Source organism: Esox lucius, chromosome 10 (genome assembly GCF_011004845.1).
Source record: "Esox lucius isolate fEsoLuc1 chromosome 10, fEsoLuc1.pri, whole genome shotgun sequence".
Classification (NCBI taxonomy): Eukaryota; Metazoa; Chordata; class Actinopteri; order Esociformes; family Esocidae; genus Esox; species Esox lucius.
Window position 1 is genome coordinate 27,434,143 of NC_047578.1, and position 13,030 is coordinate 27,447,172.

General features: G+C 40.6%; 1 protein-coding gene across 2 annotated transcripts; it reads left to right on the forward strand.

Annotated features, from left to right (window-relative positions):
* Positions 1-1,737: 1,737 nt before the first annotated feature.
* On the forward strand, positions 1,738-9,226 carry hax1 (HCLS1 associated protein X-1). 2 transcript variants are annotated; one of them, XM_020050012.3, is made up of 8 exons: positions 1,816-1,909; positions 2,310-2,417; positions 2,540-2,793; positions 3,125-3,339; positions 7,015-7,078; positions 7,279-7,403; positions 8,337-8,451; positions 8,675-9,226. In XM_020050012.3, exons 3-8 carry the CDS (start codon positions 2,559-2,561, stop codon positions 8,746-8,748), a joined length of 828 nt encoding a protein of 275 aa, XP_019905571.2. In that variant the 5' UTR covers positions 1,816-1,909; positions 2,310-2,417; positions 2,540-2,558; the 3' UTR covers positions 8,749-9,226. The 2 variants fall into 2 exon arrangements, with proteins under 2 accessions (XP_010866255.2, XP_019905571.2); XM_010867953.4 differs by lacking the exon at positions 2,310-2,417 and having other exon boundaries at positions 1,738-1,909.
* Positions 9,227-13,030: the final 3,804 nt, after the last annotated feature.

The window sequence follows — 13,030 nt, forward strand, 5'->3', positions numbered from 1 at the left end:
GTGGACTGCAGCTGGAGTCAGTGCTTCAAGAACCACCACGCACAGACGTATGCAAGACATGGGTTTCAGCTGTCGCATTCTTTGTGTCAAGCCACTCTTGAACAAGACATAGCGTCAGAAGCGTCTTGCCTGGGCTAAATACAAAAATGACTGGACTGCTGCTGAGTTATGTTCTCTGATGAAAGTAAAATTTGCATTTCCTTTGGAAATCAAGGTCCCAGAGTCTGGAGGAAGAGAAGAGAGGCACAGAATCCATGTTGCTTGAAGTCCAGTGTAAAGTTTCCACAGTCAGTGATGGTTTGGGGTGCCATGTCATCTGCTGGTGTTGGTCCACTATGTTTTATGAGGTCCAAGGTCAACGCGGCCATCTACCAGGAAGTTTTAGAGCACTTCATGCTTCCTGCTGCTGACCAACTTTATGGAGATGCAGATTTCATTTTCCAACAGGACTTGGCACCTGCACACAGTGCCAAAGTTACCAGTACCTGGTTTAACCCTATAGATAATCTATGGGTTATTGTGAAGAGGAAGAGGCGATACGCCAAACCCAACAATGCAGAAGAGCTGAAGGCCACTATCAGAGCAACCTGGGCTCTCTTAACACCTGAGCAGTGCCACAGACTGATCGACTCCATGCCACGCCGCATTGCTGCTGTAATTCAGGCAAAAGGAGCCCCAACTAAGTATTGAGTGCTGTACATGCTCATACTTTTCATGTTCATACTTTTCAGTTGGCCAACATTTCTAAAAATATTTTTTTTGTATTGGTTTTAAGTAATATTCTAATTTTCCAAGATACTGAATTTGGGATTTTCATTAGTTGTCAGTTATAATCATCACAATTAAAATAAATAAACATTTGAAATATATCAGTATATGTGTAATGAATGAATATAATGTACAAGTTTCCCTTTTTGAATGGAATTACTGACATAAATCAACTTTTTGATGATATTCTAATTATATGACCAGCACCTGTATTTCATATCCATTGAGTTACATTGTGGCCAATGGGGTGGGCGGAGTAAAACACCAGCAACAATTGCAAATACACAGTGCCCTTTGATTTTTTTTGTATATAATTACTCTATCCACTCTCCTGAACATTTCCTTCAATACATTTACTGCGGCATATAGAATCTTTTTTTCTGTATGCATAAGTTATGTATTTCATATCCATTGAGTTGCATGGGATGAGCGAAGTAAAATGCCAGCAACAATTGCAAATACACAGTGCCCCTTGATTCTTTTGCACATAAACACTCTATATAGTGTCCTAAAAATGTCCTACATTACATTCACTGCGGCGTATAGAATCGTTTTTTCTGTATGAGTCAATATGTATTTCATATCCATTATTGTGGAAAAAGAGGGTGTGGAAATATTGTGTTGCTAGATGTAGCACACCATTCCCCATGATTAGAGAGGTTTGTCTTACTCTACACATTCTCCTGGACATTTCCTACACTGCTTTCTCTGTGGAATATTCAATAGTTTATGAGCTATGAGGCAATATGTATTCCACATTCTGTCATTGTCTGAATTTTACCCTTGGAACGTGTTTTAACACCCACTTTTTATCGAAATTACTCTTAAATATGAGCATATTTGAATTGATGTCAATGTTTTGAGAGGTAAATGTTCTCAAAAAATTAATAAACTCAATTTATCTCAGTTTTTAAGTAATTCGTTGGTCTCTTTTATTTTGAAAAATTCCAGATTTCCGTGACCCGGAAGTGTTTCTTTAATGTTGCTCACAAGACGCAGATCGCAGATTGATTACTTCAACAGCATGAAATAGAAAATAGCATCTAGGTTTACATCAAGCGTTTCTTCAAATGAGCGTTTTTGATTTGTTTCGTGGATTTTTTCGGGTACCTGGAGGTCACTATCGTGGAGAGGGTAGAAGGTACGAGATACTTGAAGACAGACAGGATTCAAAGAACTTTCAATAGCTGTGTGTTTGCTAAGCTACCTTGCTAAATGACATGTCACACCTGCTACATAAACGGTGTCTTGAAACCAATTAATCACATTCTTAGCTATACAGCTTCCCTCTACAAGTATTGTACTACCATAGAAGTTTGGTTAGAAACCTGTTATTTGCTTAAGGTCAATAGTTATCTCCTTACTCCTGGCTAGCTACTATTCAAATATTTACTTGAGAAGTTTGTTGATAGCCAGAGACACTGAACCATTGTCTGGTATTTTACTGTTGCCCGCATAAGGATTACACATGCCTTTGGCGTATCGGGGTTTTTGCTACAACTACTTTTCATAAATTGTATGTTTAATCTCCGTCTATATAGTGTGGAACTGTGCACAACTACGGTACCGGTGTCGAAAAATAGCCTAAACATCCAGTAACCAGTGAAGAGACAACTCCGTGGTTGGAATGTTAGCTATGGCTAGTTTAGGTAAATCAGAGTCGCAACCTGAAAAAAAAAAAAACGCTTCATTGTAAATACATTGCCACTTGAACGCATGATAGTGATGTCTCCTAATTTTCTCCTGCGTCACATTTCATGATCTCGCCCAGGGACCCCTTCTTCGATGGCATGACCCATGATGATGATGATGAAGAAGACGACGACGGAATGTACTTTGATCGTTTCCAGGGTGGCGTTGGCCAGACGGACCAGTTTGACGATCAGTGGAGGTTTGGGTTCAGTTTTGGCCCAAACGGAGTAAGGGTTCAGGAGCCAGAGGTCTTTGGTCATGTCTTCAGAGGGATGGAAGAAATCTTCTCACAGTTAGGCCGCTTGGATGGCCAGTTTGGACCAGGCCATTTTGGTAGGTGCACTTAAGTCAAATAAATCAATGTAGGTGGAGAATAGCCAGGGCAGGCTGACCTTATTTGAAATAGTTGTCAATGTCCAGTTATACTTGAATGTAAAATAGTTGGAAAATCAATCAATTTCTTAATTCCCTACAAATATAAACTCTTGATTTTAGATGGTTCAACCAATGCATTTAGATGTTGACCAATGCATTGTCAATTACCAATACACAACTGAGCACCATCTCTTTAATAGACTGATTATCTGATTACACACGTAATTCTTCTTGTTTCATATTGTGTTCAACCCTGTATTCATTTCTTATGACCTCTCAATCACGCCAGGTGTCCCTAGTGTTGAGGAGCCCATGGAAAGACCAGATGGAGGTGGGAGAGGATCCAGTGGAAATCCACTGAGGGACTTCATGTTAAAAAGCCCAGATGACTCCCACCGCATGCCGACTGGGCCCCCCTATGGACCATCAGGGGGTCCCAGGAATTATGACAGTCCTCCATCTGGTGGCTCTTGTTTCCCTAAAACCTGGACGCCCTTCTCCAAGGTTTTATTTCTTTTCATCCTAGCCCTGACTTTGCTGATGGCTGCTTCATTAAGATGTACTTAACTATTGCAAGGTCTTGAAGTTGAATGGTACAGATCACAAATGATATTGTCATTTGTATATAAATAATTCTGTTAATACATTAATTTACTGTATTTTGTTTAATTCTGAAGGAAAATGTGTATTAAGACATAAATTTGTCAATGTTTTATACCAACTGCCAATTTTTTTGCAGGACGGTGTAAGCGGAGCCCGGCCTAGAAGAGCAAATGTCTCTTACTGACTGAGGGATTGATTGACTGAGTGACTACCGCTTGTTAAATAGCGTAGTGGTTAGATATGCGGACTACAGATGAATAGGTCCCGTGTTTGACTCCCATCACAGTCAAAACACATTATGCCTTAGGGTTTGTTCAGGACAGACAAAAACTTTGCTATGCCCTGAACAAACCCTAGATTGTACCTTCAGTAGCTACATTATAAGAAGCCTAAAATAAAACCGTTCTCGTCTTTTCACTTGACGAAAAAGTCAGTTATCGTAACCTATTTTGATAGATTAGCTGATAATTAGCTGTTAAAACGGCCAGTGGCATTAGAGGATTTGTTCACAATAGACAAAAACTTCGCTGGTTACAACCTTCAGTAGCTACGTTAAAGGAAGCCTAAAATAAAACAGTTCTGGTGGATATTAGGATTTGTTCAAGATAGACAAACACTTTGCTGGCTACATGATTCTCTCTTTTCACTGGATGAAAAAGTCAGTTATCATCACCTACAGTGGAGAGAACAAGTATTTGATACACTGCCGATTTTGCAGGTTTTCCTACTTACAAAGCATGTAGAGGTCTGTAATTTCAGAAAACCACATTGTATGATTTAAAAAAAATTAATTAGCATTTTATTGCTTGACATATTTGATCGCCTACCAACCAGTAAGAATTCCGGCTCTCACAGACCTGTTCGTTTTTCTTTAAGAAGCCCTCCTGTTCTTGACTCATTACCTGTATTAACTGCACCTGTTTGAACTCATTACCTTTATAAAAGACACCTGTCCACACACTCAAACAGACCCCAACCTCTCCACAATGGCCAAGACCGGAGAGCTGTGTAAGGACATCAGGGATAAAAGGCTGGGACAACATTCTCAAAGAATACCATTAGTAACACACACTGCACGCAAGGTCCCCCTGCTCAAGCTAGCGCATGTCCAGACCCGTCTGAAGTTTGCCAATGACCATCTGGATGATCCAGAGGAGTAATGGGAGAAGGTCATGTGGTCTGATGAGACAAAAATAGAGCTTTTTGGTCTAAACTCCACTCGCCGTGTTTGGAGGAAGAAGAATGAGTACAACCCCAAGAACACCATCCCAACCGTGATGCATGGAGGTGGAAACATCATTCTTTGGGGATGCTTTTCTGCAAAGGGGACAGGATGACTGCACCGTATTGAGGGGAGGATGGATGGGGCCATGTATCGCGAGATCTTGGCCAACAACCTCCTTCACTCAGTATGAGCATTGAAGACGGGTCGTGGCTGGGTTTTCCAACATGACAACGACCTGAAACACACAGCCAGGGCAACTAAAGAGTGGCTCCATAAGAAGCATCTCAAGGTCCTGGAGGGGCCTAACCAGTCTCCAAACCTGAACCCAATAGAAAATCTTTGGAGGGAGCTGAGAGTCCATATTGCCCAGCGACAGCCCCGAAACCTGAAGGATCTGGAGAACGTCTGTATGGAGCAGTGGGCTAAAATCCCTGCTACAGTGTGTGCAAACCTGGTCAAAGACTACAGGAAACGTATGATCTCTGTAATTCCAAACAAAGGTATCTGTACCAAATATTAAGTTCTGCTATTCTGATGTATCAAATACTTATGTCATGCAATAAAATGCAAATTAATTACTTAATCATACAATGTGATTTTTTGGATTTTTGTTTTAGATTTCGTCACAAACAGTTGAAGAGTACCTATGATAAAAATTACAGACTTCTACATGCTTCGTAAGAGGGAAAACCAACAAAATCGGCAGTGTATCAAATATTTGTTCTCCCCACTGTATATTGATAGTTATTGTATAAATGTCATGGCTAATAAGCTGTTCAAACATAGATGATATTTGTGGTGGAGGTAAACTTAATAAGAAACGTTAGTCAGTTTAACACAAAGCTTAGTTGTGTCTAGTGAAATATTGAACCTCAGCGTGATGTTTGTGATCTAATATTGAAATGCTATACCAACTTTCGACAGATTTATAACTCTGTGGCGTAATGGTTAAAGACAGTCTCGTACATGGGAGACCTGGGTTCGAATTCAGGGAGGCCATCGACGATTATCGCTTTTTATTGCAGGCCGGCTGAACCAGGCTTGCCCGGTTTCTTGTTTTTAAACTTGGGTGAATGTCTTTCAATTTGTATTATATACAGTGCCTTGCGAATGTATTCGGCCCCCTTGAACTCTTCGACCTTTTGCCACATTTCAGGCTTCAAACATAAAGATATAAAACTGTAATTTTTGTGAAGAATCAACAACAAGTGGGACACAATCATGAAGTGGAACGAAATTTATTGTATATTTCAAACCTTTTTAACAAATAAAAAACTGAAAAATTGGGCGTGCAAAATTATTCAGCCCCCTTAAGTTAATACTTTGTAGCGCCACCTTTTGCTGCGATTACAGCTGTAAGTCGCTTGGGGTATGTCTCTATCAGTTTTGCACATCGAGAGACTGAAATCTTTGCCCATTCCTCCTGGCAAAACAGCTCGAGCTCAGTGAGGTTGGATGGAGAGCGTTTGTGAACAGCAGTTTTCAGTTCTTTCCACAGATTCTCGATTGGATTCAGGTCTGGACTTTGACTTGGCCATTCTAACACCTGGATATGTTTATTTGTGAACCATTCCATTGTAGATTTTGCTTTATGTTTTGGATCATTGTCTTGTTGGAAGACAAATCTCCGTCCCAGTCTTAGGTCTTTTGCAGACTCCATCAGGTTTTCTTCCAGAATGGTCCTGTATTTGGCTCCATCCATCTTCCCATCAATTTTAACCATCTTCCCTGTCCCTGCTGAAGAAAAGCAGGCCCAAACCATGATGCTGCCACCACCATGTTTGACAGTGGGGATGGTGTGTTCAGGGTGATGAGCTGTGTTGCTTTTACGCCAAAGATAGCGTTTTGCATTGTTGCCAAAAAGTTCGATTTTGGTTTCATCTGACCAGAACACCTTCTTCCACATGTTTGGTGTGTCTCCCAGGAGGCTTGTGGCAAACTTTAAACGACACTTTTTATGGATATCTTTAAGAAAAGGCTTTCTTCTTGCCACTCTTCCATAAAGGCCAGATTTGTGCAGTATACGACTGATTGTTGTCCTATGGACAGAGTCTCTCACCTCAGCTGTAGATCTCTGCAGTTCATCCAGAGTGATCATGGGCCTCTTGGCTGCATCTCTGATCAGTCTTCTCCTTGTATGAGCTGAAAGTTTAGAGGGACGGCCGGGTCTTCGTAGATTTGCAGTGGTCTGATACTCCTTCCATTTCAATATTATCGCTTGCACAGTGCTCCTTGGGATGTTTAAGGCTTGGGAAATCTTTTTGTATCCAAATCCGACTTTAAACTTCTCAACAACAGTATCTCGGACAGTTGCCTTGTTATTTCATGTGATTCTCCATTCTTTTCTCCAGTTCAGTGATATTTGGAAAGGAGGGCTACGAGGTGGTCAAGAGCAGGAGCCCAAAGCAGACCGAGGTACAGCCATGTTATTGTCAAATACCTAAATTGTATTTAGACCCACTATCCATAAATTGCTTTTTCGAGTTTGGCTCAGGTACAAGACTCATATTTTTAAGGAATTTAGCAGCAGGGGCTTGTTATCTTAGTAACTGTGACTTTAACAGTTAGTTGTCTTGTTTTCATAATTAATATTTTCCCAAACACTATATCCCAAGATATGGATTCGCAAGTCTCCTCTGAAGGGCTAGATCAGATTCTTACTCCACCTTCTACCACTCAGCCAAAGACTCGGTCCTTCTTCCAGTCGATCACTGTCACAAAAGTGGTGAAGCCTGATGGGGTAAGAGACATGTCTCCTTCAGACTGTAGAGTGCTTTTCTTTTTGTGTATATTGTTTGTGATTCTGGATTTTTTTAATATTATATGTGGTGCAGCTGTACATGTACTCACACCTGACTGCAAGATGGGACATGTTGGTTCAGTTTGTGCTATTTACCCGAAAATATACAAATAGACACATTACGAGCGATTTGTAAGTTTTTAGTGCATGTAGGAAATAGTTTGTAGGCTCGAGCTACTTTAAAAAAGTGTATACCAACTACACACCAACTGTCAAACAAGTGTGACGTAGGGAGAGTTATTTTTACTAAATAAAACATTTTAGTTTCAAAATGTTTCCTTTAAACAAGCAAAACAGAACCAAATTTGTACTTCATATTTGTGAGTATTTGTTTTTCACAGTGCAAACCTGGTTGTCTCATACTGCATTTTAGTAATAGAAAAACAACTTTGATTATTCTGTGTACTAAGACAGAATCAAAGGTCATATTGATGTGTGCTGTTGAGTTTTAACAGAAAAGTATGACCATCTGCAAGTCTTAAAATCTCTTAAGAAATTAAGTAGTGACTTATGTCAATAGTGACATTATAATGTAGAATACAATAATTGATAGAAACTCTACATTTATTGCAAAGCCAGTGATTGAGTAGAGAGACTGGCTACAGAAAAAAAATGCTTCCTCATCTCTTTGCTACACCAAAGGATTTGCAAGCAAACATTACTTTGGTTTTGTGGGGCAGTGCTTTAGTAAAACATTGATCATGATTAGTTCAATTTGAAAAGAGGATATCCAATCAGCAATGTGAATCGCCTGTATTATTTTGTCTCTTGCTGACCACTTCTGGACTCTGCTGTCAGCCAGGCTAGAAAAAGTAGTGTACTAGAGTCTGTGTATGACATAATTGGATGTCCTATTTGGATATTTTTGTTTAGAGTGTTGAGGAGAGGCGCACAGTCCGAGATGGCCAGGGGAACGAGGAGACCACTGTGACTCGTACAGGGGGGAGGGAGGAGGTACAGGATCAAGCTGTATCTTTACTACAGCCAGGTCAGTGTCCTTCTGTAAGGTTGACAACTTCAAATGGATGCCTCATTGACTATTGAATTCAGGATAAAAATCATATTAATTTACATACAGACTATGATTCAAATGTGAGAATGCCTTGACACTGAGGAGAACCGTACCGTATCTTGTGATTAAATGCAAAACCATATCAATGTCACATCCAACTTATTTTTTGAATCATTTTTAAATACTCCTTTTCCCCCAGGTGGCACTTCCCCCTCTCTGGACATGCAGGATGATCTTTCCTTGTTTTCCAAATTCTTTGGAGGCAAGATGTGAAAAAAAGCTGTGGATTAGGGGCTCAGGAACAGAATACAAAACTTGTATACATGTTATCTGTATTAGCATCTTGGTACATGAAAATAAAGTGATCCCTAGGTGGTTACGTGCTGTATATTTAGCGAGACATTCACTGTCAAGCCAAACCTAGCAAATAGTTGGAATGATGGAACAAAAAGACTGACATTCAGGCTAGGATGGACTAATATTGCCAAAAATCATGTGAGGATTCCTGTACGGTAGTGTGATTCTTAATTGACCAATTACTTTTAAGTTAGCACAGTGGGACATACTAAGTAGTTTGTCCCACTGTGAAAGCACTCAACTTGTAAGCGTTCAGGACATTGGGCCTCAGAAGATTCTCACTTCTCAATATGCATATTTAATTTTTGTAGTCCTTTTCAGTTTCTGAAATGTATATGTATGACTGAATAATAAAAAGGCTAATATTTACTGATATTACGCTGATAATACACTATACTGTTTTTTGGTTTAAATTATTTCTTACGCTTTATTGACGGGGTGATGATTTTCTGCTGAAAAAGCACTGGGCCACCTTTGAACCATTGTGGCAGCGGTACTTGGTGACAACTGCTGACGTAAAATGACCTTTATAAAATGTGACCAGAGGCAGCCCCTTTAGACCAACCCTATGCCACACAATTTGTTTTTCTTACCCCTGAGAAATATGGATGTAGCAGGCATACTGTTTTATAGTACTCCACTGCAAGGTTATTATAGTTTCTGATGTTTTATTAGTTTTTAATTTAATTTTGTTTTGACTTTTTGTTTTCAAATTCAGTTTAGTTTTAATTAGTTTTTAAAGTGGGTTTGCTAGTTTAGTTTATTTATTTTTGAAAATGCTTAGTTTTAGTTTAGTTTTTATTAGTTTTAGTGTTAGTTTTAGTCTTTTTTTTGTAATATGGGCTATTTGTCAGGGGCAATATTCAAAAAGGTCAGAAAAAGTATTGTGTAATAATAATTCAACAAAAACTATGTTGTTTAGGGGCAAAGTGTTATGATTTGTATATTTGGAGCAAGGCACAGATTCACAGATGTTAGCACTCAAAACCTGTGATAACCATGAATCATCATACATTTATGTCTAGCACTAGTTTTGTTATGGCCTTTGCCAAGAGCATAAATAGAACTAAAAATGCAGATGAAGTTTTTAGCCATCTGATCGCTATTTAGTAGATTTGCTTTAATGTTTAGAAAAAAGTATCTGAAAGGGATAGTTAAAAAAATTCCTTTGTTCATAATGTTACACAGAACTTTATTATATTAAATATGATTCACACCTTCACAAAATAAACACATTTAACACCCTAGAGGCCTACCAAATTCACACCCCATGGAAATTCCTTTAACGTTAACGTTACCTCTTACAAAATCCACTTTTCGAAAGTCTGTTTTCACATTGTAGAACAGACACTTTGCTTTTATAATTCCTTTATATTTGCAGTTTAGTCTCATTCCAGTAAAAAATCAATTTACAATGATAGACAGTAAGAGTAAAATACAGTATACAGTTAAAAACATGAAGTAACATAGAAAAAACAAGAGATACAATGGGATGGGGTGAAGCAATATAATACAGCCCCAGACATCATTGTCCAACTCTAGATTTGAACTTATTCAGAGATAAGTTGCTGAAATGTCATTTTGGTTTTGATACTGGGTGAGAGTTGAAGAGAAGTGAAGGGCAAGAGAACTGGAATGATATTTTTCTTCCCTATGTGCGTAGCTTAGGCACAGTCAACAAAATAAAATTGTAGGAGATAGTTTCCATCTGAAAGCTGGAGTGAGATCCAGAAACTTGTTCAAATAGTATTTTCTCTCTCTGTAAGAATATCGCTTCCTCTATTAGAAGGTACTTATCACACTACTAGTAGCCTCCTATGGAATTCAAATTTAATTTAAAGCAGTGTGAATGTTTTTATATGTAACTCTCATGGAATTCTACTGATAACCTGACCCTAAATAACTCTGAATAATAATAAAAAATATACAGTTGTATATCATTGTCACTATCAACCTTTTACCCTCAGATCACGGTAGTACAAAGGATGCTTTAACATCTTAAAGTTATTCTGTTTCCCCTTTCCAGTTTTCTTCAATAGTTCCCCCAATATGCCTGTTTTACCCTCTCTGTTCTATTTTCCCAAACAGGAATTGTTATTTGAGAAGAACTTGAAGCTTATCCATACCATTCCGTTGTTTCCTTCAGTTGGTGTTCACAGGCATGATCATGCTGTGCTTCATGCCCCTGGTTGACCACCTCTATATCAATTTTAGCATCTGTCCTCGAACAACCAGTGGACACGTAGAAGCTGCTTTGGCTGCAATCACAACTTTGATCTTGGGTATACTGTACATCTGGATTTGGAATTTTCTCATAATGTTTCTTATAGATCCTTTACAGAATTGTCGGATTGGATGTGGCACGTCGGTGAACTGACATCTTTAGGTCTCCCAACAGATATACAATGGGGTTAGGCTTTGGCCGGACCACTCAGGGACAGTCACAGACTTGTCTAGAGCTAGCAATGTGCGGTTTGTGAACGATTCATTCATTTTGAATGACTCATTGACTTGAGAGTAACAAGTATTTCTGGAAGTTGTTAAACTGAATCCGTCACGTGGCTGTCGGGGACAGTGCCTCTGGGATGGCAGACCGGGGTGGTGGTCCCTCTTTTTAAGAAGGGGGACCGGAGGGTGTGTTCCAACTATAGGGGGATCACACTTCTCAGCCTCCCTGGGAAAGTCTATGCCAGGGTACTGGAGAGGAGAATACGGCCGATAGTAGAACCTCGGATTCAGGAGGAACAGTGTGGTTTTCGTCCGGGCCGTGGAACACTGGACCAGCTCTATACCCTCTACGGGGTGCTGGAGGGTTCATGGGAGTTTGCCCAACCAATCCACAAGTGTGTTTTGTGGATTTGGAGAAGGCATTCGACTGTGTCCCTCGCGGCATCCTGTGGAGAGTGGTTCGGGAATATGGGGTCCTGGGTCCTTTGCTAAGGGCTGTCAGGTTCCTGTACGACCGAAGCAGGAGCTTGGTCCGCATTGCCGGCAGTAAGTCAGACTTGTTCCCAGTGCATGTTGGACTCGCCAGATCTGTTTGTAATTTTTATGGACAGAATTTCTAGGCGCAGCCAGGGGCCGGAGGGTGTCAGGTTTGGGGACCACACGATTTCGTGTCTGCTCTTTGCGGATTATGTTGTGGTTTTGGTCCCTTCAAGCCAGGACCTTCAGCATGCACTGGGACGGTTTGCAGCCGAGTGTGAAGCGGTGGGGATGAGAATCAGTACCTCCAATTTCGAGGCCATGGTCCTCAGTTGGAAAAGGGTGGCTTGCCCACTTCAGGTTGGTGGAGAGTGCTTGCCTCAAGTGGAGGAGTTTAAGTATCTAGGGGTCTTGTTCACGAGTGAGGGAAGGATGGAACGGGAGATTGACAGATCGGTGCAGCTTCTGCATTAATGCGGTCGATGTACCGGTCTGTCGTGGTGAAGAAAGAGCTGAGCCGCAAGGCTGAATCATTAGTTTGAACATCCGGCAGTGTAAATCTACATTATCACTGGTAACGTATACGGTCCCATAGCCCCAGGAAGACTTTTGATTAGAGGACGCTGATGATGGCTGAGCAGGGAGGGTTGTGTGGGCTATGCTGAACATACATTATACGGCCAAAAGTATGTGGACACCCCTATTAATTATTGAGTTCAGGTGTTTTAGCCACACCCATTGCTCACTGACATTTTGATGGACGAATCTGGGTGTGGTGGATCCCAGAAGAAAGCTATCTACTGGAATGCATATTGCCTACTGTAAAGTTTGGTGGAGGAGGGACAATGGTCTAGGGCTGTGTTTCAGGGTTTGGGCTAGGCCCCTTAGTTCCAGTGAAGGGTACATAGACATTTGAGACAATTGGATGCTTCTGAATTTGTGGCAACATTTTGGGGAAGGCCCTTTCCCATTGCAGCATGACAGTGCCCCTGTGCACAAAGCAGTGTCCATAAAAACATGGTTTGACAAAGTTGTTGCAGAGGAACTTGAGTGGCCTGCACAGAGCCCCGACTCCAACCCCATTGAACATTTTTGGGATGACTTGAAACGGTGATTGTGAGCCAGGCCTCCTCTTCCAAAATCAGGGCCTGACCTCACAAAAGTTCCCACAGAGACACTCTTTTCACAAAATCTTGTGAAAAGCCTTCCCAGAAGAGTGGCAGTTGTTACAACTGCAAAGGGGGGGCCAACCCCATATTAATGCCCATGGCTT

Coding starts and splice junctions, on each gene's coding strand:
- hax1 (XM_010867953.4), top strand. CDS start 1,839: ATGAGCGTTTTTGATTTGTTTCGTGGATTTTTTCGGGTACCTGGAGGT. Junction 3,340..7,014: donor CCTGGACGCCCTTCTCCAAG/GTTTTATTTCTT, acceptor TCTTTTCTCCAG/TTCAGTGATATTTGGAAAGG. Junction 8,452..8,674: donor TGTATCTTTACTACAGCCAG/GTCAGTGTCCTT, acceptor CTTTTCCCCCAG/GTGGCACTTCCCCCTCTCTG.